Raw genomic sequence first — 15,903 nt, 5'->3', positions numbered from 1 at the left:
CCCTTTATACCACTATAGAGATTTTTCTGATACATGCCTACATGCTGAGTCTCTTATATCACCGTAGGGGACTGGCTGATACATGCCAGGCCTCTTTTATCACCATAAGGGTCTTGCTGATATATGCTGACCTGCCAGGCTGCTTATAATACCACTGGGGTCTTCTTGATGCATGCCTACCTACCAGGTCCCTTTTCCACAATAGGGGTCTTCCTCATACATGATCTACATACCAGGCCTCTTATATCAATGTAGGGGACTTTCTGATACATGCTGACCTGCCAGGCCCCCCACATCACCATAGGAGTCTTCCTGATATATACCTACCTGTTATGTCCCTTAACCATTATATGTATCTTGCTGACACCGCTCTGTCTACGTGCCATGCCTATTATGTACAGCATAAGAAGTTTGGTGCCTCCATGTTTGCTGTTGTCAGTTTATTAGTTATACTCAGTGTTTGTTTTTCCAAGAAAAAAATATGAAAAATTAAAAATATTTATACGAGTTTCTCCTCCCTAGTCCATCCATATTATGGTTCTTCACTTTGTTTTACTCCTCTAGAATCCCAGCTTGATTCTTCCATAGTGTTTGTTGGTTATACTGAAGTGTTTTACCCACAAAAACCCTAAGTCAGAAGGAAGAAATGCAGGCAGAACAGAAATGATATACATAAGAGACCATTGACATGTTCTGAATGTGGTAAAAGTTTCAGAAGGAAGATGGGGCTAGTGCAACACCAGAAAACCAAGAAATATGCAGAATATGGGAAAATTACTAGGCAAGCCACACGGAGAGGCATGGCAGGTTTCAAGTTCTGCTTGTGACTAAAGTTTCAGTTGGAAAGCAAATTTTACAAGAAACCCAAAATTCCACCCAGCAGCAAGATCAAGTTCAAGTAGGGAATGTAATAAAAGCTTATGTCAAGAAAATGATTCAGATCATTCTCTTGTATTAAATCTGACAAGTGACAAGTGCTTCAACAGAAAGACAGACATCTTTCATGCCACTTTGTTTGCTGCTATATCTCTCATGATACACCTCGAGGGTGTTTCTGCCATTCAGCTTTGCTTCCATACCAGAATTTACACCTTGGATATCTTCTGCCTCTCTGCCTTGCTGCCATACGCCAAACTCAACACTTTGCAGTGTTCTTACCACTATAGGGGACTGCTTTGCACCTCTCATGGTTCCTTGGTATGTTGATGCCATTTCTTATGCTGCTTTGCCCTTTTTTTGGTGCCTTGGTATTTTTTCTGCCACTTTTTCTGTTTCATTCCCCTTTCATGGTGCTGTAGGATGTTGATACCATTCTTGGTGCAACTTTGCCCCTCTTGTGCTGCTTTTGAGGGTTCATGCCACTGTAGTTGGTGCCCTTTTTACAGCTTTGGGGTGTTCTTCTCACGTTTGCTGCTTCTTTGCTCTTAAGACAGTGCCTTAGAAAACTGCTGCCAATGTTGATATCTCTTTGCCCCTTTACAGTGCCTTAGGCTATTCATGCCACTTTTGGTGCCACTTTGACACAGTCTTGCAGCGGTGACATGCCTTGCCCGTCTGATGATGTCTTCCCACAAGTTTGATTAGAATCGAGAAACTCCCAGTTTTAGAGCTCAAAATAGGCTGCACTGCTTCCCCCATTGACTTTAAAAGGCAAACGAATAAACGAATAAAACAAATAAGTGAATAAACAAAGTATGCATGTAACCCGGTTTCCAGGGTACTCTGACGTGCCCCGCGGCGAGGCGTTCCAGGGGACCGGAGTTGCAACTTATTTATCTACTTTTTGATTTTTAAAAGCATGCACGTAAGTGTACGCGCGGTCAACCTGCGCGCTACGAAGGGGAGGTGTAATGTAATGACGGATTTTCAAAGCGAACTTACACTCCCTGTACTGGGATGCACGGTTGTGTTGTGTCTCTGCACCGTTAACAGCAGAGCTCACTGCAAGCCTAAACAATCGGTTTTACTTTGGCGTTCCGGCGACTGGAGCTGCAAGTTAGAGGACATGCACGCTAGGTGGCACTATCACCCCACAATCAGGGCTCTCTAGCACTTCTTGACGTTTTACAAATGGCAATAATAAAAGGATCAAGAGAAACCAAGAAAAGCAAAAGGAAAAATTGAGGCTGGAGAGAAACAAAGCCCGAGCAATGAGCAATTCTGCGCAAGGCTTTGTTTTTAATTTCGTTACACATTTTAGTTCCGAATTGTTTGACAATATGAGCTTTTTGTGCTTAGGGTAAACTAAGCTAAAACATTTTAAAGAAGGCTTCTGTTCAGCAGCTGCTAGTACATGCAGCCAGCGTGTAAACTTGACAGCCACTGTCACAAGTATTTTTCAGTGTTGTCGTCAGACGTTGGCTGGTTGGACTGACTTTTTTGATCAAATGCCAGCCTCGCTGTGACGGACAGAGGTGACGCCTTACCTTCCAGAATAACAGCCAGAATCTTAAATTTGTTACATAAGAACATAAGATATGCCATTTTGAATCGGACCAAGGGCCCATGGAGCCCAAAATGCTGCCTCTGACAGTGGCCAAGCAGGATCTCTAGGAAGTACCTGGCAAATCTATTTCTTCTTGCCCCCTCCCAGGGATAGACGCTTTCTACATTTACCCAGCTAATAACTTGATTATGGACTTTTTCTCCAGGACCCTATCCACACCCCTTTTAAACCCAGCTATGTTAGATGCCTTGACTCCAGCTTAATTGTGTGTTGAGCAAAAAAACCCCAAATCTGCTATCTGTTATTTCCATGGAGTATCCGTTGTTGTTCTGTAAGCTCTACCCCAGTGTGCGGGCCAGAAAAGAATTTGTATTGACTCTTCGGGGCTGGAACCTTACCGGGCTAGCTTGAACACAATCTCTTACTTCCAGGGCTTGAATTCTTGGTCCGGGGGGGGGGGGGGGGAGAGATGACTTCCAAGGCCCCCAGTGCTAAGGGTGACCCTTTGTATCCTGGGAGAGGAGTATCTGTGTGCTGAATCACGCCAAATGAAACCACGGGAGCCACTGAATCGATGTCCAGAAATAAAGTCTTTACTGTTGATAATTGGTGAAAAATGGCAGAACAACTTAATCCACAGCACCATGGAGTCATCTACTTTTATACAATCTCTTCTCTCAATCTGTAGGGGAATCTCTAGCACAAGAGCCGGGGAAACTTCTACCCTCCAGGGCTTGGAAAAATAGAGACCCTGAGTGGGCAGGGTATCCTTAGATGGGCAGGAAACCCCTTCCAAACTGGCAAAAATCTAATGTTACTATCTCTGCTCAAATCCCTCTCTCCCCAGGGTAGTGGAAACACTGGATGGGGGTCCTCAGTGACCTTCACCTTCTCTTTACTCACAGTTAGTTGGGTCTTATGGATCTCTTTACTTGTGACACAGACTGATGGGAGGGATCCCCTTGAAGCAAGAAGCTATCTTGCCTCAAACAGGAAGGAAAGGGCAGCCAAAACTTCCTCCTGGATCTTGAAATCAAAGTCTTTCCCTTCAACTGTTAGAAACAGAGAAACATAGAAACTTAGAGATGACGGCAGAAATGGACCAAATGGTCCATTCAGTCTGTTCAGTAAGCTTATGGTAGTATCTGCTATGCGGTGTAGGTTACCCCATGCTTATATGTTTCCCAGACCATAAAAGTCAGGGCCCTCATTGGTTGCTGTAAGAATCCAGTTCCCCGTTCCCTCGTGCTTATCTGTTTCCCATGCTAGCCCTCATTGATTGCTGTTGAATCCAATTCCCTGTTATGCCTTGCCATTGAAGCAGAGAGCAGTGTTTGAGTTGTATAAAAGTATCAGTCTTATTGCTTAAGGGTAGTAACCACCACATCAGCCAGTTACTCCCATACTTGTTTCCCCAAACCATAAAAATTGGGGCCCTCGGTTGCTGAACGAATCCAATTCCCCTTTTCCTCCTGCTGTTGAAGCAGAGAGCAATGTTTGAGTTGTATCACAGTAACAGTCTTGTTATTTAAGGGTAGTAACCACCGCATCAGCAAGTTACCCTCATAACTTGTTTCCCCAGTCCGTAAAAGTCAGGCCCTTAATTGCTTAATGAATCCAATTCATTAGCACCAGAGTTCCTCCACGCTACAGGTCAATGACACCTCCTTCCTCATGGAGGGTTTGGAGGACAGGCCTTCCCTAACCTGCACAGCCCCAGACACAGGGTTCCCCATTCCCTGTGCCCAAGTGGTGTTCAGACTCTCACAAGGCTCCTACCACTTAAAAGTTGAAAACCCCAAAAATAGACCCAGAGGGAAAATCCTACCAACCAGTGAGTGGACTGAATAAGGAAACCTCTCCCAACCTTTGTCAGGACCACCAGGCAGGGTTTGCCTGGCTTTTCTGACTGGGCTGAAAAAAAACAACTCAAGCAAAGATCCTCTCTATGTCCAGATTCTCAGCAAACCTAAAGGGACTGCCCCTGAGCTCTCTGTAGGCAGCTGCTGTATAGACTCTCAAGGGGGCGGCCATTGCAGATCCCTCAAAGGGAGGGGCTGCATTTGAATGGTAACCTCCCCTCTACACCAACCTACCACACTGCGCACTACCACTAGCTGACACAGAAAACCCCCCAGCGTGGGTTCTCCAAATGGGTTTGGGGGAAGGCTAGATCTTCAAGACCCAAAGCGTAATATAAATGTGTCTTTCTCTTGAGCGCAAGCTCAGCTCTTAGTCCCTGTACTGAAGATGAACAATAACCAGACTGGACACATGAGAAAAAATGACTGTGCAGCTTGTTCAATGGTAATGAATTGGCATCAACACCTTTTTTGTCTTACATCCATAATTATCCAATAAATAAAATCCAAATTGATCTGTGTCTGTGGGGGTCCCACAATCTCTTCCTGTGAATGGAGTATTAGGCTGCACAGGGTAGAATTGAATGGGTTCTCCTATCCCTCATGGATCTCCCCTTCCAAATACCTGTGGTCCACAGGTAAGGTCTCCAAAATGTTCCAACCTCTCCTGACTTGTCTCTCCTTGTTAGAAATCCTGTGGGAAGCAGCCCCTCCTCCCCGGTGGTGGGTAGGGGTTGAGGCAAGGGGGAGGGGGAGGGGGATCTGTAGCTGTGCAAGGGAGGAGAGAGAGGAGGAAGAGCCAGGGGGAGGGGCTCAGGTATCTGCAGCTTGACATGCAGAAAGGGGAAGGGGATTGAAGGACTTGGTACTGGGCAGAGGAGAGATATAGAGAGGGGTTTGGAAGTGGGAAGAGAAGGAAGGGAACTGCACTAAAGGGAGAGGGAAGAAGAAGCTGGTACCTCCAGAGATAGAAGGTTGTGGGAGTAGGGAGCCAGAGCAAGAGTTGAGGCAAGGAACTTACATACAGGCTGATTCAATAAAGTCAAAGGGAGAGCCGGCGCTCCAAGACGAGCGCCTGTTCTCCTGACGTGCGCCCAGGCCACTCTCCTGGGTGCGCGAGTCAGTATGCAAATGAGGGCCCGCGCTAATAAGGAGATACTAGCGTAACACTAGCGCATCCCTAGCGCTCCTTATTGGCGGAAGCAGTGGCTGTCAGCGGGTCTGACAGCCAATGCTTAATTTTACTGGTGTCAGTTGTCGAACCCGCTGACAGCCACGGGTTCGGAAAATGGATGCCGGCAAAGTTGAGTGTCCATTTTCCAACCCACGGGCTGCAGGCAGGGGTTTTTTTTAATTTTTGGAGCCTCCGACTTAATATGACTATGATATTAAGTCGGAGGGTGTACAGAAAAGCAGTTTTTTCTGCTTTTCTGTACACTTGTCCGGTGCCGTCTGAAATTAACGCTTGCCTTTGGCCACACATTTTACTTTTTGTATTGCGAGTGACTAACTAACAGGCTCATCAATATGCATTTGCATGTGATGAGCGTTATTAGTTTCGGGGAGTTGGCCGCGCGTTTTCCACGCGCTATTACCCCTTACAGTATAAGGGGCTATTACCCCTTACAGTATAAGGGGTAATAGTAGCGCATCAAAAACATGTGGCCAAACTGTATCGGCCTGATAGATAGCGCGCTCTTTGGGGAAGGGAATTACTGTACCAGAATTCTAAATATGCTATAATCTGCATTACTTGATTAGAGTCTTCTACAATATGGTGGGTTGTATTTCTATTTAAATAATAGTAATAATTTGTAATGTTGCATCTATATCAATGTATTTGCATATTGAAATTCATTTCTGCTAGTTATATATGCAAATTCAAGGCAAATATTTGTCCTGCATTTTGAGATATTCATCCTCTTTTTGGGAGGTAAGAGTCCTCCATTTTGGGTACTCCTAGTTGGCCACCCTATTAGACCCCCAAACTTTAATGTTGCCACTCCCCTCCTTTGTTTTTTGTAACCCTTCCTGGCATGGACAATCCAGATTTTCCTGTTTAAGATAGACAAAGTAAGTACCAACAACAGGGTAACCTGTTCACTTACATGCGCAGGACAATGTTTGGCACAGGCAATTCTGTTATTATTAACCCATCGCTACCAGGGACCTACACTTCTCCCATGTTTGGCAGCCAATCATAAGTTCACAGCAATGGAGGCATAGAGACCAAACTCTTATGTCTTTCAGGCACAGGAGACACCTCTGCATATTGCAGCTCGCATACAGGAAGGGGAGAAGGTGGCAGAAATGCTTCTAAAGAGTGGGGCCGACGTCAATATGGAGCAAGAGGTAAAGAGACCGAAGGAGACTCTCCATGCTTTGGTGTTTAAGAACATAAGAAATTGCCATGCTGGGACAGACCAAGGGTCCATCAAGCCCAGCATCCTGTTTCCAACAGAGGCCAAAAGCCAGGCCACAAGAACCTGGCAATTACCCAAACACTAAGAAGAACCCATGCTACTGATGCAATTAATAGCAGTGGCTATTCCCTAAGTATAATTGATTAATAGCCGTTAATGGACTTCTCCTCCAAGAACTTATCCAAACCTTTTTTGAACCCAGCTACACTAACTGCACTAACTACCTTCTCTGGCAACAAATTCCAGAGCTTTATTGTGCGTTGAGTGAAAAAGAAATTTCTCCGATTAGTCTTAAATGTGTTACTTGCTAACTTCATGGAATGCCCCCTAGTCCTTCTATTATTCGAAAGTGTAAATAACCGAGTCACATCTACTCGTTCAAGACCTCTCATGATCTTAAAGACCTCTATCATATCCCCCCTCAGCCATCTCTTCTCCAAGCTGAACAGCCCTAACCTCTTCAGCCTTTCCTCATAGGGGAGCTGTTCCATCCCCTTTATCATTTTGGTTGCCCTTCTCTGTACCTTCTCCATCGCAACTATATCTTTTTTGAGATTTTCCGTTCTATTAACCATTCCCTTCCTAATAATTCCTAACATTCTATTTGCTTTTTTGACTGCTGCAGCACACTGAGCCGACGATTTTAAAGTATTATCCACTATGATGCCTAGATCTTTTTCCTGGGTGGTAGCTCCTAACATGGAACCTAACATCGTGTAACTACAGCAAGGGTTATTTTTCCCTATGTGCATCACCTTGCACTTGTCCACATTAAATTTCATCTGCCATTTGGATGCCCAATCTTCCAGTCTTGCAAGGTCCTCCTGTAATGTATCACAGTCTGCCTGTGATTTAACTACTCTGAATAATTTTGTATCATCCGCAAATTTGATAACCTCACTCATCGTATTCCTTTCCAGATCGTTTATATATATATTGAAAAGCACCGGTCCCAATACAGATCCCTGAGGTACTCCACTGTTTACCCTTTTCCACTGAGAATATTGACCATTTAATCCTACTCTCTGTTTCCTGTCTTTTAACCAGTTTGTAATCCACGAAAGGACATCGCCTCCTATCCCATGACTTTTTAGTTTTCGTAGAAGCCTCTCATGAGGGACTTTGTCAAACGCCTTCTGAAAATCCAAATACACTACATCTACCGGTTCACCTTTATCCACATGTTTATTAACCCCTTCAAAACAATGAAGCAGATTTGTTAGGTAAGACTTCCCTTGGGTAAATCCATGTTGACTGTGTCCCATTAAATCATGTCTTTCTATATGCTCTACAATTTTGATCTTGAGAATAGTTTCCACTATTTTTCCCAGCACTGAAGTCAGGCTCACTGGTCTATAATTATCCGGATCGCCCCTGGAGCCTTTTTTAAATATTGGGGTTACATTGGCCACCCTCCAGTCTTCAGGTACAATGGATGATTTTAATGATAGGTTACAAATTTTAACTAATAGATCAGAAATTTCATTTTTGAGTTCCTTCAGAACCCTAGGATGCATACCATCCGGTCCAGGTGATTTGCTACTCTTTAGTTTGTCAATCTGGCCTACTACATCTTCCAGGTTCACAGTGATTTCGTTCAGTTCGTCTGAGTCATCACCCCTGAAAACCATCTCCGGAACTGGTATCTCCCCAACATCCTCATTAGTAAACACGGAGGCAAAGAATTCATTTAGTCTTTCTGCAATGACCTTATCTTCCCTAAGAGCCCCTTTAACCCCTCTGTCATCTAATGGTCCAACCGACTTCCTCACAGGTTTCTTGCTTTGGATATATTTAAAAAAGTTTTTATTATGAGTTTTTGCCTCTATGGCCAACTTCATTTCAAATTCTCTCTTCGCCTGTCTTATCAATGTTTTACACTTACCTTGACAATGCTTATGTTTTATCCTATTTTCTTCAGATGGATCCTTCTTCCAATTTTTGAAGGATTTTTTTTGGCTAAAATAGCCTCTTTCACCTCTCCTTTTAACCATGACGGTAATCGTTTTGCCTTCCTTACACCTTTCTTAATGCGCAGAATACATATGGACTGCGCCTCTACGATTGTATTTTTAAATAATGTCCAAGCCTGTTGAACACTTTTAACCTTTGCAGCTGCACCTTTCAGTTTTTTTCTAACTATTTTCCTCATTTTATCAAAGTTTCCCTTTTTAAAATTTAGTGTTAGAGCTGCAGATTTACTTATTGTCCCCCTTCCAGTTTTTAGTTTAAATTTGATCATGTTATGATCACTGTTGCCAATTGGCCCCACCACCGTTACTTCTTTCACCAAATCTTGCGTTCCACTAAGAATTAAATCTAAAATAGCTCTCTCTCTTGTAGGTTCCTGAACTAATTGCTCCATGAAGCAGTCATTTATTACATCCAGGAACTTTATGTCTCTAGCAAGTCCTGATGTTACATTTACCCAGTCAATATTGGGGTAATTGAAATCTCCAAATAGATTTCAAAGTTGATAAAGATTTTTATTCATTTATACGGCAACTCCACTGATTCAAATCCCAAGCAAGCTTTACGGCGTCCCCCGACACGGTCCCGTGTTTCGCCTAGGGCTGCATCGGGAGGGTAACACCAACAGGGTTTCTCAATAGAAAAGCTAAAACAAATTAAACGAGATGTCAGGATGCTATATAGGACTTACGCCGACTAAGATACAATCAATGATTATACACCATAACTCTTACCTGACAGCTTGGATTTCTGAATTCTGACAGGGAGCGCACTAACCCTAGACGCTGTCAGGTATTTCAAGGATAGCGGTGGCGCCAAATTCACAGGTGAACCAATGACGTGGGAGAATTATCCCCGCTCATTGGTTCACGGACCTGTGAGGCGCCCTAGCAGCATAGTATGTGACCTGAACTTACTGTGAGAGATCTTACGTGAATAAAAACCATTCTATCTCCCGATTAAGTCCCTTAGGGGTTACTGAGTCTAAGGTAAATATCCACCGCTGTTCAATGCGTCCTAGCTGTTCAGCATAGCAGCCCCCTCGAGTCGGACGTGGGAAGACCTCGATAACGCTAAACATAAGGTCAGCAAGGTTATGAGCTTTACTGACCCAGTGTTCTACCAAGGGTTCGTTCTCTCTTGCGTGCCTGATGTTAGAGCAGTGCTCTATAATACGTGTTTTTACCATTCTCGTGGTTTTACCTACGTATATTAAGGGACACGGACAAGTGATCACGTATATAACTCCCGAGGTGGTGCAGTCAGAATGAGAGCGAAGTGGAAAAAACTCTATGAGATGTTGGATGAGTGAATGAAGTAGTAGATTGTGTGTGTGAACATATTGTGCAATGGCCACAGGGGTGGTGTCCAAATGTGGGGAGCGGATGCCTTTGCTGTACTAAGTCTGCATGAACAAGTTTATCTCGTAAATTTTTCCCCCGCCGGTACGTGAACCGTAGGGGGCCAGGGAATACCAACTGCATAGATAGTGCACGCCAGTGTCGACGGATCATGGTTGTGATTTGACGACTGAGTGTTGAAAATGGCAAAATACAGTTTGTAACAACAGTGTCGGAACTAGAGTGTGGAAGAAACAGCAAGTCACGGTTAGTAAATAAAGCCCGTTTCATGGCTCGCCTAACTACCCGCTTAGGATATCCACGGGTCAAAAACCGAGCTGACATAATTTCTGCCTGAAGGAGAAATTCTTCTCGAGTAGAACATAACCTGCGGAGTCTAAAAAATTGACCCGTGGGGATATTATTTCTTAAAGGGCTGGGATGACAGCTGTGAAACTCCAAAAGTGTATTTCTGTCTGTGTCTTTACGATGGATGGTAGTCAAAAATTGGGCATTATGAACTAAAACTGTGATATCTAAGAAGGCTATCTGTGATTGATGCCAACTAAAGTTAAATTGTAAATTGGAATCTTGCGCATTAAGCCAATCAATGAACAAGAACAGCTGTATTTCTGTGCCTCGCCAGATCAAAAACACGTCGTCAATGAATCTTAACCAGGTTGCAATATGTCGAAACCCTTCTGATGGATATACCTGGGAGTCTTCAAACTCTGCCACAAAAAGGCAGGCTAAACTGGGGGCCATAGTGGCCCCCATTGCCGTGCCTTTTGTCTGTAAATAAAATTTATCATGAAATCTGAAATAGTTGTGTGTAAGGGCTAAAGATGCCAGCGTGACTAACAATGAAGTTGGAATTCTCTGGGGATTTGTACGAGTGTTTAATACTTTCTCAATGATTCTAAGAGCCTCAATTTGGGGGATGTTAGTATAGAGAGAAACTATGTCCAAGGTGACTAACAAAAACGGTTCCGTAGGGAACGGTATGGAATGTAAAAGTGTGATAAAGTGCGCTGAATCCCTTATGTAAGATCGAATCTGTGGTACGAATGGTTTGAGAAAAAGATCCACGAATTGAGACAAAGGCTCCAATACTGAACCAATGCCAGCCACAATAGGGCGGCCAGGTGGATGTTGAAGGTCCTTGTGAACCTTAGGTACCGTATAAAAAACCGGAATAATAGGGTGATCTGTAATCAAAAATTTAGCTTCTCTAGGAGTTAAAATGCGGCGGTCAACTGCCTGTTCCACAATAACTTTAATCTCCTGAAGTAGCTGAGGGGTAGGGTCCTCCAATAGTACTTGATAAAAGGAGGTATCAGAAAGCTGACGTGTGGCTTCCAACATGTAGTCATCCCTGTCTTGTATGACTATGCCCCCTCCCTTATCTGCTGGCTTTACTATAATTGAAGGGTCATTCTGCAGATTTACCAACACTTGTGATTCCTGTCTAGTGAGGTTAAATTGAGTGTAATGCCGGGCTGAGGCCAGCCCCCTCAGATCTTGGTCCACCAGCCTCTCAAACGTTACGAGAAGCGGATCGCCAGGTCCCGGGGGGATCCACCTTGACTTCGGTCGAACTAAAGAGTGATCAGAGGATGGGGGAGCATCGGCAAAAAATTGCTTGATTTTCAACAGTCTACAAAAACGGTAAATATGTACTTTATAGTCAAATAAGTTCATGGGTACAGTAGGGACAAATGACAAACCCTTAGTTAATACCTTCAGTTCAAGGGGTAAAAGTGGTCTAGATGATAAATTAAACACTGAAGAATGCTCTAAAGCCATGGATCTGATGTCTGAGTCGTGGTCCGAGTGGTCCGTTGAAACTGTTGTGCCCGGCCCCGTGAGCGGGTGATTCGGGTAGGTTTGGTAAGAATGCCTGGATCCGGTGGACGTTGGCCTGAGTCTAAAAAAGAGGCTGCTATAGAGGCATAACGTGATGATAATCCGGACGTTGAAGATGACGAAGCCATAGAAGGAGTTACCACTGGATCCTGCCGAAGAGGTTGTGGATGCGGAGCCGAGGTTTCTTCGCCTGACGAATCGCCGGATGAATTGTGCGCAAAGGTGACTTTTCTTGGAGGCACAGAAATACAGCTGTTCTTGTTCATTGATTGGCTTAATGCGCAAGATTCCAATTTACAATTTAACTTTAGTTGGCATCAATCACAGATAGCCTTCTTAGATATCACAGTTTTAGTTCATAATGCCCAATTTTTGACTACCATCCATCGTAAAGACACAGACAGAAATACACTTTTGGAGTTTCACAGCTGTCATCCCAGCCCTTTAAGAAATAATATCCCCACGGGTCAATTTTTTAGACTCCGCAGGTTATGTTCTACTCGAGAAGAATTTCTCCTTCAGGCAGAAATTATGTCAGCTCGGTTTTTGACCCGTGGATATCCTAAGCGGGTAGTTAGGCGAGCCATGAAACGGGCTTTATTTACTAACCGTGACTTGCTGTTTCTTCCACACTCTAGTTCCGACACTGTTGTTACAAACTGTATTTTGCCATTTTCAACACTCAGTCGTCAAATCACAACCATGATCCGTCGACACTGGCGTGCACTATCTATGCAGTTGGTATTCCCTGGCCCCCTACGGTTCACGTACCGGCGGGGGAAAAATTTACGAGATAAACTTGTTCATGCAGACTTAGTACAGCAAAGGCATCCGCTCCCCACATTTGGACACCACCCCTGTGGCCATTGCACAATATGTTCACACACACAATCTACTACTTCATTCACTCATCCAACATCTCATAGAGTTTTTCCACTTCGCTCTCATTCTGACTGCACCACCTCGGGAGTTATATACGTGATCACTTGTCCGTGTCCCTTAATATACGTAGGTAAAACCACGAGAATGGTAAAAACACGTATTATAGAGCACTGCTCTAACATCAGGCACGCAAGAGAGAACGAACCCTTGGTAGAACACTGGGTCAGTAAAGCTCATAACCTTGCTGACCTTATGTTTAGCGTTATCGAGGTCTTCCCACGTCCGACTCGAGGGGGCTGCTATGCTGAACAGCTAGGACGCATTGAACAGCGGTGGATATTTACCTTAGACTCAGTAACCCCTAAGGGACTTAATCGGGAGATAGAATGGTTTTTATTCACGTAAGATCTCTCACAGTAAGTTCAGGTCACATACTATGCTGCTAGGGCGCCTCACAGGTCCGTGAACCAATGAGCGGGGATAATTCTCCCACGTCATTGGTTCACCTGTGAATTTGGCGCCACCGCTATCCTTGAAATACCTGACAGCGTCTAGGGTTAGTGCGCTCCCTGTCAGAATTCAGAAATCCAAGCTGTCAGGTAAGAGTTATGGTGTATAATCATTGATTGTATCTTAGTCGGCGTAAGTCCTATATAGCATCCTGACATCTCGTTTAATTTGTTTTAGCTTTTCTATTGAGAAACCCTGTTGGTGTTACCCTCCCGATGCAGCCCTAGGCGAAACACGGGACCGTGTCGGGGGACGCCGTAAAGCTTGCTTGGGATTTGAATCAGTGGAGTTGCCGTATAAATGAATAAAAATCTTTATCAACTTTGAAATCTATTTGGAGTCTTTTGTCAGGATTGATCCTCTTCCTGCACTTTTTGTTTGATGTGACATTATTTTAAAGTGCAGTTTGCTCTGATATATTTTTGGTAATTGAAATCTCCCATTATTATTGCACTGCCAAATTGGTTTGCTTCCCTGATTTCTCTTAGCATTTTATCATCTGTCTGACCATTTTGTCCAGGTGGATGGTAGTATACTCCTATCACTATACTCTTACCCAACACACATGGGATTTCTACCCATATAGATTCTACTGAGCATTTACTCTCTTGTATGATCTTTATCCTGTTGGACTCTATACCCTCCCGGTCATAAAGTGCCACACCCCCACCAAGTTGATCCTCCCTATCATTGCGATATAATTTGTACCCTGATATAGCACTGTCCCATTGGTTATCCTCCTTCCACCAAGTCTCTGTGATGCCAATTATGTCAATCTCATCATTTGCTGCTAAACACTCTAACTCTCCCATCTTACTTCTTAGACTTCTGGCATTGGCATACAGACATTTCAAAGTGTGGTTTTTGCTTGTTTTAACAACCTGCTTTTCAGTTGTTTGGGATAATTCGGTAATCATTAGCTTTGGTGATTTTTTACATATAGGCATATGAACTATGTTTGCTTTTGATGGAACCTCTCTGTTGGGATGCCCTAACTCTCCTGTTTCATTAGTATCCTTCAAGGATACATTTCTCCTAACCATGCACTGCTGAGTGACTGTCGGCTTTCCCCCTTGTTCTAGTTTAAAAGCTGCTCTATCTCCTTTTTGAAAGTTAGTGCCATCAGCTTGGTTCCACTCTGGTTAAGGTGGAGCCCGTCCTTTTGGAAAAGTCTCCCCTTTCCCCAAAAGTTTCCCCAGTTCCTTACAAAGCTGAATCCCTCTTCCCTGCACCATCGTCTCATCCACGCATTGAAACTCTGGAGCTCTGCCTGCCTTTGGGGACCTGCACGTGGAACAGGAAGCATTTCAGAGAATGCCACCCTGGAGGTTCTGGATTTCAGCTTCCTACCTAAAATCCTAAATTTGGCTTCCAGAACCTCTCTCCCACATTTTCCTATGTCGTTGGTGCCCACATGTACCACGACAGCCGGCTCCTCCCCAGCACTGTCTATAATCCTATCTAGGTGACGCATGAGGTCTGCCACCTTCGCACCAGGCAGGCAAGTTACCAGGCGGTCCTCACGTCCACCAGCCACCCTGCTATCTACATTTCTAATAATTGAATCACCAACTATGATGGCCGATATAACCCTTCCCTCCTGGGCAGTAGCCCTGGGAGATTTGTCCTCAGTGCGAGAGGACAATACATCACCTTTCTCATGCACTACTCAAAGACATCTTTGAGTAGTGCATGAGAAAGCTCACGTCCTACAGCCAGGTACTAGGTCAGGCAAGTAACGCTGATTAAGCTCTTGCCCCTTTCCACATTAAAAAGTAGTTGCATTGTTAAAAATGGCAGTTTGGGGGATGAAGCTTGCTGCAGCTTAACTCAAACTCGCTTCATTCTTTGTCTTAGAATGGTGAGACGGCCATGCACATCGCAGCCCACCATGGCAGCCTGAAAATGATCACTGCCCTGATCGAGGAAGGAGGGGAGGTCACCTGGCAGTCAAAGGTAACCTTCTCCTGAGCTCCATTCATATATGCAGTTCCTAAAAGAGACACGGAGCGAGAGAGTGGGGAAAGAAGAGATTAGGCCTGAAGCTCTGATCTTGTAGCGCCAAATTCCTGTCAACTCTTGTAAGGATTCTAATTTTGGTTCTTCAGCAATGGTTTGGACCAGTCTTAACTTTCAGCTCACATCATAGTGCCTTCTGGGTCTTGGAACACCTGAAGGTTGCAACACTTTTATTGAACTAAAATAATTATTCAAGGATGTTCATGAGCCTTGAGACCACATGAATTCCTTCTGAAGATGTGATGTGTTAAAGCCAATGCGCCAGTGACATTTGAAGAAGAAATGTATGCATTTATTTATTCATAAACATTCGATATTCTGCTTTTCGAAGCTAGTCGCAAGGCGGATTACAATCAAAATTGGAATTAAGTTTCTATTACAGGGTGGCCCATGGAAAAGTAGCCTGCCTCCAATGCACTGGTACTTTTCCATAGGCCACCCTGTACAATACTGCACAGTTTACAAAGGGAAAACAACTTCTTTAGATAATTCTGTTTTTGGTTCAATGTGAGATATCACAACCTGCTAAGTGTCCATTTTTTATCATTACCATAACTCAGTACCACATTCTGGCACTTGCCAGT

The 15,903-nt window shown here is 44.1% G+C and overlaps 1 protein-coding gene across 1 annotated transcript in view; it reads left to right on the top strand.

Moving 5' to 3' along the window:
* Positions 1–15,903, top strand: part of LOC115083407 (serine/threonine-protein phosphatase 6 regulatory ankyrin repeat subunit A-like) — a 190,340-nt gene that overhangs the window by 73,330 nt on the left and 101,107 nt on the right. Inside the window, exons 11-12 of the mRNA XM_029587212.1 lie at positions 6,559–6,660; positions 15,158–15,256. Coding sequence (XP_029443072.1) covers positions 6,559–6,660; positions 15,158–15,256 — 201 coding nt within the window. The remainder of the gene's footprint in view (positions 1–6,558; positions 6,661–15,157; positions 15,257–15,903) is intronic.

Source organism: Rhinatrema bivittatum, chromosome 2, assembly GCF_901001135.1.
Source record: "Rhinatrema bivittatum chromosome 2, aRhiBiv1.1, whole genome shotgun sequence".
Lineage (NCBI taxonomy): Eukaryota > Metazoa > Chordata > Amphibia > Gymnophiona > Rhinatrematidae > Rhinatrema > Rhinatrema bivittatum.
This window is presented reverse-complemented; position numbering and strand designations above follow the sequence as displayed.